At 41.8% G+C, this 14,053-nt stretch overlaps 1 protein-coding gene across 2 annotated transcripts; it reads right to left on the reverse strand.

Moving 5' to 3' along the window:
- Positions 1 to 89: 89 nt before the first annotated feature.
- KDELR2 (KDEL endoplasmic reticulum protein retention receptor 2) lies at positions 90 to 13,620 on the reverse strand. Of its 2 annotated transcripts, XM_034065314.1 has the most exons (5): positions 13,392 to 13,620; positions 6,502 to 6,602; positions 3,440 to 3,598; positions 2,104 to 2,356; positions 90 to 1,325 (listed from the first exon to the last, which is right to left on the reverse strand). In XM_034065314.1, exons 1-5 carry the CDS (start codon positions 13,480 to 13,482, stop codon positions 1,291 to 1,293), a joined length of 639 nt encoding a protein of 212 aa, XP_033921205.1. In that variant the 5' UTR covers positions 13,483 to 13,620; the 3' UTR covers positions 90 to 1,290. The 2 variants fall into 2 exon arrangements, with proteins under 2 accessions (XP_033921205.1, XP_033921206.1); XM_034065315.1 differs by lacking the exon at positions 2,104 to 2,356 and having other exon boundaries at positions 1,173 to 1,325; positions 13,392 to 13,596.
- Between the last annotated feature and the right edge of the window lie 433 nt (positions 13,621 to 14,053).

Below are 14,053 nucleotides of genomic sequence, written 5' to 3' on the forward strand. Positions count from 1 at the left end.
TTATTCCTGCTGCAACTTCTCATCTTGTCTCAGACCAATAGGAAACTTTAATTCACAAATATATGTATAAAAAAAAAGCCTCCAAAACATTTTCACCATTTCATAAAGTGTTTATTGAGGATGGTAACACAGGATAAATCATGCAACAGCTCAGTAAAAAAAGGGAATCATTTAAAGGATAAAGAATGGAAACTGGTGCTGCTGATTTTGAGAAGTTTATAAAAAAAATTATTAATTGTCCAAAAGTGACATCAAAAACCACGGGAAGCTGAACATGGAAGTTGCTTATAAAGCATTCGTTAAAAAGAAAGTGTAGATACTGCTTAAAATGATCACCTACAGATTACTGTAATCAGCAACTTACACGTCTCTCGTTTGTATAGCTGTAATGGTGTAGCCGGGCTGCACGTCTCAGATATTTAACCTTCTGTTCCTGAACAAAGAGCACAGTCACACACATTTGCCACTGAGCAACACAACCCCATCTCTTATCCTTCATGACCTGTGCTGCCGAGTGCATTCATTATTGGGATTGCCTTCCCAAAGATCATGGCAAAACAGGAACGGGTCCATCCTTGTGGTCTCCAGAGATTTCCTTACTGCCATCTTGCCATCAGCCTGTTTCAGGAGAGGAGCAACTAGAATATGGGACTGCTCCCCTTCTGGCACCAACATTTATTTTAAATAAGGAACCCCATGTCAGCAGATGGCACAAAGACTGGGCACCAGCACATCACATCAACATCGGTGGTTTCAGATTTAGAGTTGACATATATTCACCTTTTGGAAAAAAATAAATATAGTGGAATGAAAACTGAATCAAAGGGAAAGAACAAATGACTACCATCCATCAAGGATGCACACACCTGTGCAATGGAGACAAAAAAAACCAAAACAACAAACCCCAGTCATTTCAAAGAAATTCTTGAAAATTAAAAAAAAAAAAAAAAAAAGTTTGCACTTGTTCCTGGTCATAAACAATCTCACAAAAATCTCACTTTTGGAACTATTCCAATTGAAACCATACACTGAATTTATTAATACAGTATAAGTTTCTTTATGTAAAAAATCTTTATACATAGTAATAAAAAAGATAAAGGCAAGATGCATCAAACAGAAATCTGCTGGTTGTTTTTCCTCCGTTCTTACAGAGCCGCTGATGACTACCTGCACTAGAAAGAGCTGTGTTTCTGACTTTCTGTCTCAAGCATCTTCGCCTTTGCTTGTGATAAGGATTGTTCTGTCCAAGCATCCAAAAGGACAGATGCTGGTGATGGTTTTTTTTGGCACTTACGCTGGCAAACTGAGCTTCTTTCCCTTGAGTACTGTAAGGAAATGTAGGAAAGGAAAGAGTTAGCAAACCAAAGATGTGATCTAGGAGAAGCACACAATATTAAAGCTTCAAAGGGACCAAAACCTGTCACACAGAGTCACTTCATTACAAATTGGGTACACTGCAGACAGTCCTCCCAAGCTTACCTCTCCCTCTTCAATACATACTAACAAAATATTCCAATCCTGCCCTCTTGTGGCACCGTGAATTGTCATTCTGCATCCCCAGAGCACATACTAGCCTATGACCCTGTTTTTTTAAGAGTTAACTGAAGTAACACAGCCCCATATAGTTTTGCAGTTGTGTGATGGAAGTTGGAATGCAAATAAGGACAGGATAATTAACACATCCAGCAGAAATGACTGCTTCTATGCTTAAAGAGAAACATCCAAGCCATTTCAAGCTCTTTAAGGTATTTAAACCCCCAAGAAGGATTCTATAAGCTTGGAAATCTGCACAAAACAGGAAATGTCCCTTGGAGAAGGATGAACATCATGTTTATCGATGGAAGACAACAGCATCATGTATTTAGCCATACTTAAGCTTGTCAGTTAAGTGCATCAGACTATTTGTACATTTATATTCTACCCACGTTCACATACAGCCCTCGGAAATGCCCCACACTAGCAGAAAGTGTACTTATCATGGAGATTTCAGCAGTAATTTGCATACAGAGTTACCACCCTAGTAATGGCAATACATCAGATCTCTACAAACATGTTAACTGCTACATTCCACAACCTGAATCTAGAAGTTATTGCACTACTTACCTTTTGTAACATACAAATAGAAGAAGTCACAGTAAAGAACGGTCTGGACCACACCAGCAACAACAGCTATGAGGTCAAAAAATCCCTCAAAATAGTAGCGCCAAATCCAGTTGACTAAGTACAAGGCACGGTACAGACCCAAGAAGAAAAGATAGTGAGTAGTGATGGTCTCTGCTTCCCCAGTTTTGCTGATCATAAAAAGTTGAGGGAGAATAGCAACCGATTCAAGATAGATGGAGAAGGTCCACAGTATCTGTAAAGAAAACAAAACCAAGCCACAGGTATATTCAACTGTCTCACTGATAGCAGAAGCAGAGAAGATAATATTTGACTTGGCCTGACTCTTCACCCTCTAACAATATTACAAACAGGTACAGTATTTTGGCAAACTATCCTTCCTGGTACAGGAAAAACTCAGTGAAAGCTTCATAATCAACCTTGGGATGGTACTAGGGAACAACTGTCAGCAGGCAACGCTCTCCAAACTAGCTGTCTAGTGTGCTGGCAGGCACGGGTTTACTCAGGCGGAAACTTATGTGCATTCATCAATTCAGAATTCACAGTACCATCAAATACAGAAATACAGCTTGCAGAGCTGGTGCTGTGAAACGCCACAGGGAAGATACGGAAGTTCCACCCTCACCCCCACCATGTTCTTGTAACTTTTTTAATCTATTGGTTAGATTGGTTAAAAGAACAAGTTAATACAGAACAAAATTTAAAATAATGTCTCCAAGTGTTGCAATTAAAATTCCTTTACTTCCTTGTAAAATCATTTTACTCTAATATATATAAAAATGCAGCTCAGTCCACTTAGAATAAGCATCTGAAGTTATTCTCTGTTCTGTGGTGAAAATTACCTGCTTGAACTCTAGAATTAAATTTTTAATGTATTTTTTCTGACAGGAAAACACATATTTACATTTCAAATACACACAATTCTAACCCTCCAGACTATTTCAATTCTATAAAATTTCAGTGTAATAATTCCTTTTGTTTTCACCAGATGGCATCAACCATCCATAAACTGCAGCCGTGGGCGTTTCCTTACCACACAACAAAAGAAGGATACTTTTGTATTAATATAACCATCAGTGCACTGGGAAAAAGACAAAGACAGTTTTCTGCTTAATGAAATTATCAATGTTGGTAATAATGTTAGTCACCTGAAGTGCCTTAAATCTTCACAGAAACCCACAGTGTAAAGATACATTAAGGTAACAGGAGTACCTACTCATGTAGGCATCTTTTAAGCATTCCTCAATCAGCCTAAAAATGTTAACATTCCAAACTCTTCAGAGGAAACTGTATAACCTCCCACCCACAATCAACTTACCTCCAGAGGAGAGAAGTCATGATTGACAAGAAATGAGAGTCCACCAACAGGAACTATCAGAAACTCCACTCTGAATGTGTCATGATTTCCATCATAGGTGGCCTTAAATTTCATGTAGATCAGATACACAGTAGCATACGAGCAAGCAATGTAGATAAGCTAAAGAGCAAGGAAAGAAAAAACAAAACAATCCACAGAGGTTCTAGGATTAGATCAATGAAAGATATTCCCAGGCACTAAGGGGACTAAACACTGTCTTCTTTGGTTTGTTTTACTGCTTGCTAACATGCTTTTGCAGTTCCAGGCTATGTGGTGGTATTTAACTTTTCTCAGCAGAGTAGTAATTCAAAACCAATGATTCTGGGTTCTACTGATGTTGCTTTAAAATTATCAACCTGCCTCTGGCTGAAGTGACTGTCCAAAGCTTCTTTAAAGACCCTTTCCTGAGTAGGCAGGACTAAGGGACTGGAGAAGGAATACCCCTCCTACTACTGCAGGGGAAGCACTGCCCCAACCTTTATGTTAAAAATATGCATGTGCATACATGCAATAATGATAAAAGGGGTCTTTTGACCCCTTTCTTTTGATTCCCATTTAAAAAATGGGGAGTGGTGTGGCTCCTGTGTGGCAATTAAAAACCCATTCAACAAGCCCCATTTAGATTCAGACATCTAACATATCACAAATTAGCTGATTTGATCTAGACCTTTAAACATCTCTAAAATCGGAAGAGGGGCAAGTGGACACTGTTCTCCACCAAACAGCAGGCCCCAAAACCTGCAAAACTAACAGACTGCTAGAAGCATCAAACCAGAATTCAGTTTCCATTTCAGCTGTTCTCTGATGTTATCACTTTTAACTGTTATGGTACAGCAGACTTCATAGTTATTCCCCATGAAATAGGCAAATAGCCTTATTTTACAGATGAGAAAATACAATCAGAGAAAATACATGGCCTTCTGAAGGTCAAGCTGTCATCATCAGGACAGAGCTCACATTGTCCTGGAGACAATATAGTACAGTAGACTAGACAAACAATTTAGTTCCTGCCTCTGTTTCATCACAAAGATCAAATACTCCAAACCATTCATCACATTAAATATATATAGGTTCTTTACAAGTGAAAAATAAAAGAATAAAACCTCCTCAGTTTGTGGATGCTACTGATCACTTAAAGCACTGCTCACAGATACAGAATGCTACATTAAGAAACTCAGAATCTAACGACTCTTTACTATGCTAGCATGCTGGCTGACTGGAGATAAAGGACCACAGAACAGGAAATCACATACAGGGAACCCTAGATGTAAACTAATCATAATTGATATGGACAGAGACGACACCAATAAAGCTTGAATGAAGCCCAACTTTTTACTGAAGAGTTCTTCACAAGAATTATAGCATGGTTTGGGACTCTCAAAATGTTTTCATTTGTAAAGATACTATAACAAAAGAATGGTAGAAAAAGGAGGGCAGAGTGAACCAGCAAAAATGTAGCCATTCAGATACACATACCTTGAAAAAGAAACTGTAACATATGGACCACTACAAATCACAAAACTTAAGTCTGCAGGCCCTTAAAAAGGTCAGACAGTGCCAACCAGGGTATATTTGCATATATTCCTGTAACACATCACAGCCATACAAATACAGCAAGTTGGCACCTGTAGTTCAATATTTCTCTAAAAAAAAAAAACTGAATAAAATCCTACAGAAACTAACAAATTTTCTTGCTGCAAATTACAGCATTTTCCTCAAATTAGAAAGTACGTCTAGGTGTTCTCCAGGTAAACTTACTTGTGTAGTAGTTCCTGTTCTCTACAACTGTGTAATGCTATATGGTCCTAAATATATGCGGACAGAACAAGAAGCTGCATTGGAACACCCAAACAGCTTTGTTTTAGCACTACAGGAATGGGCTAAAAACTAACAGTCTCTTTAAACAGAAATCTTTGTTAACAGTCTTCCATTTTGCCAGTTAATGCTGGATTTGAACAGAGGACCACTCTTTCATTACTGGAAAGATTCAGTTTACCATGAAGTTGAGTACCACAAGTATAAGCTCCCATATTCATTCCTTTTCTGGATAGAAGGGGTGCAGAAAAAAGACATGGGCATAACCCTGAATCACAACCAGTAAATAAACTGCAAAAACTCCAGGTTATTCCTTTGGTGCACCCAACACATTTTCAATATTCTCGAATTATTGGGGAAATATGTTTGTGTTTTAAGAATAATTAATCCACAGTTCTTCATCTAGTCTGTTAATATTAGAACTTAAGCATACATGTTTAACTTGCTAGACGACAACAGCATGTTTAAGATCTAAAAGTCTACTATACAGCATTATTTTCCTAATTCTTCAGTACATTTTGCATTATTGAGTATCTAGTCTTTGCTCTTTGCAAAGTATGCTATGCTCTGAACTAAACTTGAGGAACATCAGGAAAATCCAAGGGTAAGGGAACCAGTTTAAAGAGGTGTCTGCTCTGGTGCCGCAAACACACTGCACCCTCCCAGTCAACGGCTTTATTTTCTTGTACTCAGCATCAGAAATTGCAGGAATAAATAAAACCAACTTTGGGCTCACTAACATTCAGTGGGCAAGTGAACAGGGTATAATCTGATGGAAACTACATTCCTAAAAGTGTGCTCCTGACAACTTTTTGATCAGCCTCTGACCAGACACTAGCTGCAATTCTGGCAATGCATTTGCAATACCGATTCACCTTGTAGTGCATAAAAAGACATTTACTTAATCTCTAACATCTCATTTGAGAAATGCAATTTATTTGAACCCTTTTTCCAAAAGTTTTTATGTTCAATAACAGAAATGGCATTTGTTCAAAATGTCACAGTCCCCATACAGTCTTTTAAAATTGCATGTAGTGTAGAGAAAAAGTAGAGGTTTTACTCTGTCTTCCCCATTATTTATCCCAAGCCCATTTAGAACTTACTCGGTAATAACTACACAGTGGGCCATTTAAAGAGTCTGTTATTCATGAAATTATGCAGTCTGCATGCAGCATTACTAGCTTTTCTAACTCTTCAGTATACTCTACCTTCATAGATGTGTTATACAATGAAATGAATGAAGTGAAGAGGTCCAGATAACGGGTAGTGAAGACCAGTGCAAACAGAAGCTGGCTTTTCCCAGAAATACCTAAAGTGATAAAGGAAATAATTAATTATTCAAAAAGTGATGATGTGCTTCAAAACCCTTGATGCCCAGGATGAGAAAGGCTATATCCTTTATTTCTAACCATGTTGATTACAAAATTAGGATAAAATCCAGGCTTCCAAGCTGTAGAAATTGAACTGTTAAGTTCTTGTCTCTTGGTAGTGTGAATATAAGTTACCTTGTACTGAAAGAGGTGCTAGTACTACACAAGGTTTAGAATTTACAGCAGATAGCTTGCAGGTAATATTTCTGGAGATTACACTACCTGTTCTGCATTATCACTGGGCACTATGCAGCAAGGCTGCATTAACTTGCAATTCTCAGAGTGCTGTCACATGCCTCAGTACATTCCCTAGATGCTGAATTGCTGGAAATGTGCAACAGCGACACATTCTACAGATCCAGTGATAATCAGAAAGTATGCTAGCGCCAATTACTTGATTTTAAATAAATAAATCTATTTTAATACATAAGGCAATTCAATTCAGAAACTTAACTGACCACACAGTGGGGAAAAAAACTACTATCAGTCAAACCCAGCTGCTACTATGTACTATTACAAAACAAAAAATGAGTAGTGAGCTAAAATAACAGACATCTACATTGCATCTCCAAAGCAACTTCTGATTTTAGGCAAAGGCCCACAAGTCAAAACATCTGTTTGTACTTAACTTCAGCCATTACAGCAGTCAGGAACATAAAAGCTTTGCACAATCAGTCACTAAAAGCAGCTGAAAACCCAGGTGAAGCATGGATCCATAATACTGATGTGGTGGTGCCTCACAGCAGGGGGACAAACAACCTAGCCTGTGCCTCTATCTTGTTACTCCAATTATTCTTTGTTTCAGTCATCCAGGGTGAAAATATTTGAATCTGTTCAACTAGGCATGCAGATATTGTTCAAAAAACAAGAGGGGGAAATATTCTGTGAGAGAGGGTTATGATGCAAGACTGAAAATCCTTGTCCCTCTATACAGGTATTTCTGAGATTGGCTTTTATTAACAGTGCTATAAAACAATTAGCAAAAAGGCTCTCTGCTATGGTTATTGAACTCCTTTTTTCACCCCCGATTAAGAAACACTGAATAAACTGCCCAGAGGAAGGGACTTCATGTTTATACATAAAGTACAGGAATGGCTGAAGCAGTAACAATTAAAAAGGTTTTTTTTTTGCGATTTTCATATGTGAATTGTCTACACAGTGAGCCTAATGTACTACCTCCAGAACCACGCAACTGCCTGTAAGCAACCGAAGTACAAGAAACAGCAAATGTCTCAGAACCTATAGTTATAGACTAAAATTGTGGAACAGAAGTAGTAAATAAACCAACAACAAAACACCCACAAACAATCCACTTCCCAAAGTTTAGAAAAAATTAAAATTAAAAAACAAAGACATTTCTGGAACCAGAACTCCCAGCAGACAGCTGAAGCATCACTCCCCACTGCATCCCAGCTGTGCTTGCTGATGTTACAGCTCCTGACAGCTCCCTGCTCTCACGCCACTAAAACCTCTCAGCAAGTAACCAACACTGTCCTAAGGCCAAAACCTACAGGACAAAGAAATCCGACGGACAGATTACAGTACAGCATCACACATCAGCATATAATTAAATTATATGTTAAATTATATATATTATAAATAAAAATTATATAGTTAAAATATATGTTATATACTTTAGCATGCTATTTTCTTTTTGCAAATAACAGAAAAAATATAAGACACATTAATTATTGATTATGGCTATAGATTTGGATCTGGATATATGCTCATGTAAATAAATACACACAGCATACTCGACAAATTCCTCCAAGCCACTGCCAGCCTTGCCTCCCCACTAACCCAAAGTTGTGGATTTTATTACAGTTTTCAGTATTTTCACTGAATTTTCAAATGTTCCTGAAACACATCCTCAAGCCAAGTTTCAACTCATTTTCAAGTTAAGAAGGCTAGACTAGGAGAGGTTCAAAGTTTAAACCGAAGACCCAGGGAAAGACAGGCAAACTCAGAGAAAAGTAACATCTATACCACTAGCAGAAACAGGGGGAGGGAACAGGTAAACACTCTGCTTTATGAATTTATGAAACTTTAAGCATTATATTAGCATACACGCCACAGTGCTGACTTTGGCTCATAGCTGGCAACTGCATTATACAGAGACTACACTGCTGTTATTCTCATCCTTCTCCCTTTCCTTTTACTCCCACATAGTCCTTGAGCTAAACAAACACATTTTTATTTCTTCTTCTCAGGCTCTGGGCTTACATGTTGAAAAACCAGACCTCTCTGTTTTCATACATGGAAAAAACTCCTTCAACTTCTGCACCTTGGCTTGGCTAAAAGCAACAGCCTGAAACTTCAATTCAAAAGCTCAGCTGGTTTTCCCAGTCAGGGAGCACAGCAAAGCTGAAACTGTGCTACTTTCTCATCAACTTCATTTTGCTATTGTGAGTTAGGGAAAGAGCAACAGGCAGCAGCAGAGGTATTCAGTAAGCCTGGCTCACAGCCAGTACTGTGCACACTGCTTACCAACTATGAACTGCGTGTCACAGTATGTGCACATCGCATATGCAGTGTGGATATCACAACCATAAAATCCAGAAACAAAAGTTTTCCTAAGGAAAGCCAGTCCATACTTTGTCATGGAAACTTCACAGACTTTTTGAATTCTTTAACTTAAAAAATAAAAGTAGCTTTGTTCAATATAAAGTCTGCATCAGCCACTGAACCACAACTCTTTTGGCTCTAATAAAATACTGACATCAAGAATCCTGTAATTTCAATTAAAAAAACCCAAACCTATTTTTTTGTTGTTTTCTAAACACAAATTTGTCAATTAGAAAGGCAAAATTTTCCTTCAAAGAGAGAGAAGATTCCAAACCTACCTATAGCAGCATTTTTGGAGAAAATACAGACAAATTGGCAGCAGCCTATTCAAGGTACTATATAAAGTCTTCAACATAGCATATTATCTGGCCTATCACAAACAAAACTATGAGACAGCTATACTACTAAGCAAAAGCATTACATATTTACTATATATGCTACTGTTGGAGTGTTCAGCACCTAATCTGACAGCCTTGCAACTTGCAGGTCACCTTTAACACTTGCTTTAACATTTGACAACTGACACAGAAAAGAAAATCAATTTTCAGGCAGTAATTCACACTGCAAACAATCTAATTTGACTTGGATCAGAAAATACAGTCTGAACATGATGATGTGTGAAAGTACAAGATTCTTCAAGTCTCATGAATTTCCTAATTAGGACATGAATTCAATAACAGAGTTACCTGCTACACTCTCCACGGCTCCCAGTAATTACTTCTGGGCTGTTATTTGGAGTGGCAAACATTTTTCCAAATTCTAAATTTGGAAACAGAAATAAGCAGTCATGCAAAAAATTGTTTCCCTGCCAGCTCTGCAATTACTACTTGACTTGCTTTCCCGTTGTTCTCTTTTTAACATATTGACTAAACTATGGAAAAAAAATAGTTAAGTTTGCCAAACACTGAAAACACAGACGGCTTCATATTGCAGATTTTTCTTGCCTCACCTATCTTCCTCACTTAGAGTAGTCACTTCTTAGGAAAGAAAATGGGGGCTGGTGTCTTCAGAAAACAGCAGGTTGCAGCAGAGGTACACAGGCTGTCTCCCTCTCATTTCCAGCTGCTTTTACAGGCCTCTGAGCTCCTCTTGGAACAAAGGCATCAGACACAGATGCAACCAGAAGAGAGGAGTCAGCACCATGTGGCTTGCCAGCTCTTCATGGATCACAGCCTGCAGAGTTTAGCAATCAGTCAGAAGCCTTTATTTATGCTTTAAGCTTTTACAGTTTCAGAAGTGCACAGTTAAAGTAGCAGCTGGTTTGTCCATGTTTCCTTAGTCCCCAGAAACCATGAGGTGTAAGTTTATTTAATTTATAAATTGTTCCAATATCCATGCAATGTAAAGGGATCACAGGAAGCCCTCTAATAGGAGGCATTTAGCAGCTGCTCAACATTAACTGGTAACTATTTAGGGTTTATAGTTGCATAAAAATGTATTTTATGCAAATATATATTTACAAAATTTTTATTGGTAGAAACCACAACTGACAAAACCACTACAAGGAACAGGACTGAGCCCTAAAAATAAAATCCCATTCTCCTTGGAGGTGCTCTTCTTCTAGACAAACTTGTTAAGCCTTTTAGGAATAACCTGGATCTGGATTTACTCTTAAAGACTCCAGCAGACACCAAAAAAACTAATCCCAGACAAACACACCTCTGTCAATTTTTTTTTTCTCCAGGAAAATGAATGAATGAGACGTTTTCTACTGAAAAGGCCCATGTACGTATGTTTGTATTCATGAGTTCTGGCTAATTTGGCAAAGGGAGGAGTTCAGGTTGCTTTGTAATAGAGGCCCATTTACTTTTATGTGCTGGAGAAAGCAGTCCGAAGAAAATGACTGGTCTGAATCTACTTTCTTATTAATAAAAGCCTAGTAATAGAGAGCCTCAATAACGGCTGATTTAAGGAAAACATCAGATCACTTTTAAAACAGAAAGATGGAACTATGTTGCACTGTATGATACTGTGTAAATAAGCCCCTGTCCAAAGGTCACTTAATCTCATGGCCACTTAAGAGTATCTTAGCTAAAACCCTATTTGAAATTCGGCCTTTTACTAGAATTTCTCATTTCCCTTCTTTAGGCAGCAAGAGATACTTAGTTTTTAGATTACTAACTCTGTTGATTGTAATTTTGACTATGTATCTCAAGTAAAGCAGAGGACAAAATTCCACAGAAGAGTTGAGGAAGGCCAGATCCACTCCTGCCAGATCCACTCCTGCCAGATCCAGGGAGAAGCTGCACCAGAACTTGAGCCTGCAAAGTTCCTTAAGGAACTCTTGCACTCCATAACTTCAGAAACAATAGTTCTGCACTACGACTGCAAAGCTGGAGCTCTTTTACAACGTTACCAAGAATTTTTACTTTGTATTTAAAGCCAAAGCTATTCATTTATTTTTCTTTTGCACTATCAAATGATTAACAGAAAGTGACTTGACATGAAAATATACAGCACCTGTACTTCCTCTTACCTGTAGTGTAAATCTCTTTCACTTCCCCATTCTCAGTTCTCTCAGGCTGCAGCTTGTACTAATTCTTCACGCTTTTAAGACTTTACAGATACACCTGTTCAACAGCGTTAACTCGGTATTTGAACAGCATCTCATGTCAATACATGGTAAACTGATTTAAAGAATAATCACTCTTACTAATGAAGGAGAAGCTAATTTCTTCAAAGCCAAGCTCACAGTCACACCCCAGTCCACTGCAAAACCGGCATTTTCAGGGTCAGTGGCCTGATCCACGTAGCACCAGAAATCCACAGAGCACCAAAATACCCATTTTTAGATACAACTCCTAGTTTTCTGATAGAAACCACCTATGCTGCAATCAGAACTGCCTGCAATTCCCTCCAACTACCACACCGTACGTACACTACAAGCGAAAACCACATCACACAGACTTGGAGCAAGCAGGTACAGAACCCAGGAAGAAGAACAAGCGTTCCTCACCCGGGCGGGCTGGCGGAGGAGCCGCGGGAGGGGAGCTTCCCCCCAGCAACAGGCCCGGAGGGCGGCCAGGATCCAGCTCCCTCCCCGCCACACCTCTGCCGCTGTTGCCACGTCAGACCAGGCCGGGATCTCGACTGGGAGCCTGCTCCCTCCAGCTTGGAGTCTCTCTCCTACAGCCTCCCGCTGCAGCCGGTGATACGAGCCGGAAAACACCCCAGAAGCCTTAAACAACCGCATTAATCCCAGGTTAACTCTCACCGCAGCGAGAGGGAAACAAAAGGGAAGAAGAAGGCGCGTTAGTCAGCAGCGAACGCAAGCCAGTGCACGGAGAGAACGAGAAAAACTTTAGGATCTGCAAACTGCAAGTCAGCTACTCCCAACGCTGCACCAAAACCAGTCTTCACGCACCGGAGCGGCGCTTAAAGCTGCCGACCAAGCAAGCAGACGGAAGGCTGTGCACTGTCAGGAAAGGCGAGAAAATAAGCTCGGTCTCCCTTCGCTATAGCTGCCGGCGCGGGGAGGGGAGGCAGGCAAGGAGGCAGGCGGGCTGCCCGCCCCGCGGGGGATGCATTCCTCTTCCCTCCCCCCCCAACCTGCCACCCCATTCATTCGCTCGCCGCCGGGCAGTTACATAAGGAAGAAGCGACTCTCCCGGGCACAGCCGAGATGGTGGTGCCCAGGTTTTAAAGTACAAATAACAGCAACCGCTAAACCTATAACGGCATCGCAGCCCCCAGTGCACCCCCACACCGGAGGGGGGAATGCGGCTCTCCCTCCCTCCCCTCCCGGCGGCCCACCCGCTTTCCTCACCCGTGGCTCGAAGGGGGCCGGGTTATGAAGGAGGTCGATTAGAACGAGGGCTGAAGTCCCCTTTGCCCTGCGCGGAGCGATCATTCCTTTTTCACCTGCCCGGAGCCAATTCTACCCTCCCGCCCTGGCAGCCGTCAGGAGGGAAACGCTCCCTCCCGGCCTCCTCTCCCCGTTTTACCACAGCCGCTTGCCAGACAAGTAGGACAGGCGGGACCCGGCCCCCACCGCCCCCCAGCCCCTCCGGAGCCGTCCCTAAAGGGCGGCAGAGGCGATCAAAGCACACACACACCCCCCGCCTCGGCGAGGCGGCGGCGATCGCACCCAGCCCCCAGTGAGGCTCCCTTCAGGCACCGCGGCCCGGAGCTGCCCGGCCCGCCCCGCGGCCTGCCGCACGCACCCGCGCAGGAGCGACTCTTCCATATCTTGAGCAGCAGGATGATGATGGCCGCCAGGTGGGACAGGTCCCCGGTGAGGCGGAAGATGTTCATGGCGGCGGCAGAGGCGGCAGCGCAGCCCGGAGCCGGGGAGTGAAGATGGCGTGCTCAGCGGGCACCGAGCGACGTGGCCCGGGGACGTGGCCAGACAGCCGCCGCTCCCGGTGCACCCTGGGAAACGGGAGGGGCGGCCCCGGCGGCAGAGGGGCGGGGTCGCTCCCCAGCGCGGTGCGGAGGGGTAGGGCTGGAGGCTGGCACTGTCCCGCCCGACCGGGACACGGGCACGTAGGGTGCCGCTGACTTCCCGCAGACCCTTCCCGGGGCTGCGAGGTAGCGGCCCGGCCCCGCTGGGCCCTGCCCTGCCCGGCCTGGCTCCCTGTCTGTCTCGAGTCCTTGCTGCAGGTCATAGAGTCATAGAGGCGGTTAGGGTCATCAAGTCCGACTGATCCCTAGCACTGCCAAGTCCGCTCCTAAACCATGTCACTAAGGGCCTTATCTACATGACTTGTGAACTCTTCCAGGGACAGTGATGCCACCACTGCCCTGGGCAGCCTGTTCCAATGCCTTATCATGCTTTTGGTGAAGAAATTGTTCCTAATATCCAGTCTCAACCTGCCCTGGTGTA

Source organism: Melopsittacus undulatus, chromosome 8 (assembly GCF_012275295.1).
Source record: "Melopsittacus undulatus isolate bMelUnd1 chromosome 8, bMelUnd1.mat.Z, whole genome shotgun sequence".
Lineage (NCBI taxonomy): Eukaryota > Metazoa > Chordata > Aves > Psittaciformes > Psittaculidae > Melopsittacus > Melopsittacus undulatus.

Bases quoted from the DNA above. Each gene is read 5' to 3' on its own strand.
- KDELR2 (XM_034065314.1), bottom strand. From the start codon at position 13,482: ATGAACATCTTCCGCCTCACCGGGGACCTGTCCCACCTGGCGGCCATC. The intron at 3,599-6,501 runs GTAGAGTATACT...CTTGCTCTTTAG, and splicing joins TGTATAACACATCTATGAAG to CTTATCTACATTGCTTGCTC. The intron at 1,326-2,103 runs GTAAGTAGTGCA...ATTTCCTTACAG, and splicing joins CTATTTGTATGTTACAAAAG to TACTCAAGGGAAAGAAGCTC.